The sequence below is a fragment of the Octopus bimaculoides genome, chromosome 4, assembly GCF_001194135.2.
Source record: "Octopus bimaculoides isolate UCB-OBI-ISO-001 chromosome 4, ASM119413v2, whole genome shotgun sequence".
In the NCBI taxonomy this organism is placed as follows: domain Eukaryota; kingdom Metazoa; phylum Mollusca; class Cephalopoda; order Octopoda; family Octopodidae; genus Octopus; species Octopus bimaculoides.
In genome coordinates, this window is record NC_068984.1 from 1548982 (window position 1) to 1554810 (window position 5829).

Here is a 5829-nt window from a genome sequence, read left to right on the forward strand (position 1 = left end):
CGTTAAACGATGATGATGATGATGATGATGATCAATCTAGGCAATGGCTTTCCCAAGGTGTCAAGTTAAGCTGTAGAGATTCTAGGGATTGCTTCAACTTATCCTCATACCTAATGAAGGAGGTCTTCCTTTACTGTGATATCCCCCCCCCCTTGTTGGCCATACAAAAGCATTTTTGGAATGCAGTTGTCCTTCATTCAATCAACATGTCCGACCCATTTGCACTGAATTCTCTGCGGCATCTTTTGGATATTGGAGATAACACATTTTCCTAAGATTTTGACATTTGATGTCTTATCGTGCCATTTTTTGTTGCAGATATTGCACAGACAGCATGTGTGAAAGGTTTCAATTTTCTTCATATGTCTGCCTCAACAAATTCCATCTGACCCATGCAAGCATGGAAAAGTGGATGCTAAATGATAATGATTGGCAGGATAATGACATTGTCTATTAAACTGAACAATGTTTTTACAGTTCGTCTGTCATCTTTAGATTCAAAATGAAAATCAGAAAATGGTGCAGCCTTCTGGCTCGCCAGTCCTCAGTCAAACTGTCCAACCCATGCCAGCATGGAAAGAGGACGTTAAACGATGATGATGATGATGATGATCTCAGTAAAGTTATCTGAAATACAAATTAAAAGTTGCTTTTTCTGAAAAATTTGATAAAATCAAAGCAACTGAAAAATTATATTGGACCTGATGCCCAAACAAAGTAAACTAAAGCTTTTTTTTAACCTTAGTGGAAAAACATTTATCACAAAAATTTTGTTTCTTATGAAAGTGGGTTTGTCTGATAAAGACCAAGTTCTCTGTTAGCCCATTTTGTAACCCCACTGTATCCCATGGGTAGCCATAGTTTACATTGGGTACACCATTAGGAATTTTAACCTATTTTTGTTCTGCATATCAAGAATGGCCATGTTCCTGATGGTAGCAGGATTCTACCAATGAAGATTTTAGTCTTTGTTGAGTTTAATTTTGAGGCTGCAGATCCATCAACGATTGTTGCAAAGATTCTCAAAAGATTCTCTGGGAAGGTAGGATACACAATGACCCCCAGGGTAGTAAATCAAATCCTGTAGGAAGATGTCATACCCAATGACCGGTGTCGCAATCATCATCATCATCATCATCATCATCGTTTAACGTCCGCTTTCCATGCTAGCGGACGTTAAACGATGATGATGATGATGATGATTGCGACACCGGTCATTGGGTATGACATCTTCCTACAGGATTTGATTTACTACCCTGGGGGTCATTGTGTCATTGTAAATTGCTAAAAGGGCAACTACAGCAGAATCAAACCACCAGGTTAGGTTATATGGGTGGTAGAGGGAGCCACAGTCTAAATGATTTGTGACAGAAGACGCCAAGATGAGATGAGAAGCAAGAAACAATGATTTCAATGATGATTTTAGTTAAGAGTCAGTTGTCAGTCCGCCTCCTGTCGATCTAACAGACCATCAAGAGAGACGTTGGAGACTGGATGGTCCATGGGAACTCCTATTTGCCGATGATCTAGTCTGCCTAGACAGACACACAAACACAGGAACACTTCACCTGGGTACTAATTGACTAGAGATCAAGCAGACATAGTTAAAAACAATATTTTTTTTTAATTGATAATTTATGGCAGCAGTGAAAGAGATATTCACACACATGTATAAACACACACATAGAACAAAGACATAGGCTAATGCTCACCAACACACATACATACACAAACACAAGGCTAACTTTAAAAATGAAAATGAAAATGAAAATGATGTTTCCTCTCTTACACACTCAGACAAAAGGTTTCTTTTCAGTTTCCGTCTATCAAATCCATTTACAAGGCTTTGATTGGCTCAGGACTATAACAGAAGATATTTGCCCAATATGCTGTGCAGTGGAACTGAACCCAAAGCCATGTGTTTGGGAAACAAGCTTCTTAACCACACAGTCATGTTTGTATTAATTAAAAAAAAAACTTATATCGATTAATGAACACCAGATTATAGGTTCCATGGTGGTGGGGTGGGGGTGGAAAGTTCCAAAGGGGCATCGAAGAAAAATGGGGTGATAATGGGGTAACGATTCGTGTAAAAACAAAATAATGGGTTTACTAGGTTAATTTTTATTTGTGAAATACAGTTGCTTTGAATTTGCTTCAGAAATGGGTCTATGTTTGTGATTGTCAGTTGGGGTGGGGACGTCAGGAGTGCGGCCTGGGTGTGAAGGGGGTGGCAGCCTGAAAAAGTTTGAGAACTACTGATCTAAGGGTGGGGGCCTATCCAAGGGTAGAGTCCATCCCACTCGCTTCTTTGTTCAAAATACTTTTCAATTTTATAGGGTTCTGGCTGTTTACATTATGTAGATATGTGTTAAGGTAAATATATCTTTAAGTAATGACTGCTCTATCTAAAATATCATCATTTAATAAAGCAATTAATTTAATAAACAAGACATAAATGTCATCATCATCATCATCGTTTAACGTCTGTTTTCCATCCTGGCATGGGTTGGACAGTAAATGTATAAAGAAATTAACTTTCAAAAAGTAAGACTGTGATTACAACTATTCAATCGCCCTGACTATTTATTCCATAGGAAGCTGTGTGGGGTGGGGAATGTACTAAAGAGCTCCCTTGGGACAGACCATTCTGTCTCCAATTTGGAGTTGCAGACCTAAAGCTATCATTATATTAGCATTCATATAAAATAAAATCTGGCACTGTGCCATTAATCTTGGGAAAATAAAAATACAAACTAATGCTGGGAAAATAGCCAATATTTTCTGTAGAGTACATACTTATTGACCATAGTGGGTGGTAAGTAGATTAGTAGAGAATAATTATAAATACAAACACATTTCCTGACTAACGAATTTTAGATGAAGAATTAATGTTTAATACTGGGTGATAGGCAGAGGCATAGTTATGAGGTTAAGAAGTTTGTTAGCCAATCACAAGGTTCCAGGTTCAGTCCCACTACGTGACACCCTGTCTTCTGCTATAGCCTTCGACCAACCAAAGCCTTGAGAGTGGATTTGGTAGATGAAAACTGAAAGAAGCTTGTCATATCATCATCATCATCATTTAGCACCCACTTTCTATGCTGGCATGGTTCAGACGGTTTGACTGGAACTGGTACGCTGGAGAACTGCATCAGGTTCCAGTCTGATTTTGGTTTGGTTTCTACAGCTGGATGCCAACCACTCCGAGAGTGTAGTGGGTACCTTTTATGTGTCACCAGCACCGGCCACAAATATGATTTCCCTTGGCATGGTGAGTCTTCTCAAGCACAGCAAACTGTCAAAGGTCATGATCACTTGTAATTGCCCCTGTAAGACCCAACATTTGAAGATCTCAGGATGTTGGGCCCCATGGAGGAAATGACAGTGGACTGAGATGTCTGGCGATATGAAGTTCTAGAGAAGACCTGCCCACGTCAGCGAAACTGAGTTCTAGAAATGCTGTGTGTCCCACCCACACTTAGCAAGAAAACTTCTCACACACTCTACCACAACAAACCTAACTACATCTCTTCTCTTCCTCACATTTCCGCTTCATGTACTATGCTTACCTCCCACTCCCCAATCCTGTCCTCTTGGCCCTGTCTCACTGTATTACTGCTATCTGCTAGCCCCCAACCTGTATGTTCCACCCACACAAGAAAACTTTTCACTTTGGGTAGCAATGTATTTCCTTTGCAGCAGCACACCAGTTTCTGTCTTCATTCCTGATCTCTCTCTCTCTCTCTCTCTCTCTCTCTCTGGCCAGGTAACCTTGTACTTCCTCTACAGCAAGACACCTGTTTCTCTCTCTCTGTCTCACTAGAACCTTTCATCATCTGACACGATTTCTTCTTTTTGTGTCTTGCAAGTACTCGGTGACGCTGTCAGTGCAGGTGCCACTTAAAAGCATCCAGTCCACACTGTCAAGTGGTTGGCATTTGGAAGGGCATCCAGCTGTAAAAACCTTTGCTCAAACTGACCTCACCTGTGCTTGTACCACATAAAAAACACTAAGTCCACTCTGCTGGGTGGTTGGTGTTAGGAAGGGCATCCAGCTGTAAAAATCCAGCCAAAACAGTCACAAAAGTCTGGTGTAAGCTTCTGCCTGGCCGGCTCTTGTGAAACTGTCCCACCCATGCTAGCATGGAAGGCGGATGTTAAACAATAATGATGATGATGATGATGATGAACACTTTAGCTGTACATGTGTTATACAAGGAAGAAAATATGGAATGATGATGACTGGAATGTCTTTGATCTTTGATCTGTTGGATCAGGGCTGACCTGAAGCCAATAACAACCACACATTAATCCTTTTGGTACCAACCCACCTGAGACCACTCCAACTGAGACTGACCCTGTTTCTGCAATAAAATTTAACTGTTTTAAAGTGATTTGAATTCCATGTTAATTTATGTTCCAAACTCCAGTTTAATAATGATGAAATTATTTCAACAGAAATACGGTAACGAAGGGTTAAAAGAACGTCCAAGAGTAATAAAGAGAAAAGAAAGAAAGGCTCAACTTACTCTTTGGACAGTTCAGTTGGTGGAGTTCTACATAATATGGAATATTTTCCATGTTCATGAGTAAGAATATGGTTCCGACTGAACTTGACTTGTTCCCGTCTCTCTAAATCCCGTTGGGTACTTTCACTATTAACAATGATATGCGATGAATCTTCTCGAAAACTAATTTTGGCACTTGACACGACAGGGAATCTGGAATACTCTCTGTATATGGAGATGGCTTCCTCTACCTGAAAAGAAATATTTGAATAAAGGTTCAAAGACGATTTAAAACAATTTGGAAACACACCAAATTATTTGGCAATACAACAACTTGATTTGAAAAACAAAAGCTGAAAGAAAACACAATTTGGTTGGCGCCATCACCACATACACATACTTATATCCTAGACAGACCTACAAACAAACATACAGGGTAATTCAGAAGTATGTGGCTGTGTGGCAAGAAGCTTGCTTCCTAACCACATGGTTCCATGGTTCAGTCCCACTGCATGGCACCTTGGGCAAGTGTCTTTTACTATAGCCTCAGCCGACCAAAACCTTGTGAGCGGACTTGGCAAAGAGAAACTGAAAGAAGCTTGTTGTGTAAATATATCTATATATAACTCTGTGTGTGTGTGTGTGTGTGTGTGTGTGTTTGGGTTTGTGTTTGTCCCACACCACCACTTCACAACTGGTATTGATGTGTTATGACCCCATAACTTAGCAGTTCAGCAAAAGAAAGCAATCAAACAAGAACTAGGGATAAAAAAGAATATATATATAAATATATATGGCAGCGAGCTGGCAGAATTGTTAGCATGCCAGGTGAGATGCTTAGCAGTATTTTGTCAGCCATTACATTCTGAGTTCAAATTCCGCTGAGGTCGACTTTGCCTTTCATCCTTTCAGGGGCGATTAAATAAGTACCAGTTACACACTGTGGTCGATGTAATCAACTTAATCCCTTTGTCTGTCTTTGTTTGTCCCCTCTATGTTTAGCCCCTTGTGGGCAATAAAGAAATATATATATATATATAATATATATAGAGAGACTTAGAAATATTAATAACTATATATATATATATATATATATATACATACACACACACACACACACACACACATTTTATACATGTTTATATGTGTGTATTTATAGTGATACATATTATATGTGGTGATTGACGATTTAAAGTCTATTTCTCAGCATATTGGCAGAGAAATTTTTTCATTTGCCCTTATTTATAATTGTGTGTATGTATATATATATATATATATATATATATATATATATATATATATACGTGCACACACATGT

The 5829-nt window shown here is 39.1% G+C and overlaps 1 protein-coding gene across 2 annotated transcripts in view; it reads right to left on the reverse strand.

The window, feature by feature from the left end:
* The window catches only part of LOC106869032 (acylamino-acid-releasing enzyme), a 111637-nt gene that overhangs the window by 45501 nt on the left and 60307 nt on the right, over window positions 1–5829 (reverse strand). For both annotated transcript variants that reach the window (XM_052966850.1, XM_014914534.2), the window contains exon 2: window positions 4533–4762. In XM_052966850.1, the coding sequence (XP_052822810.1) occupies window positions 4533–4762 (230 nt within the window). The remainder of the gene's footprint in view (window positions 1–4532; window positions 4763–5829) is intronic.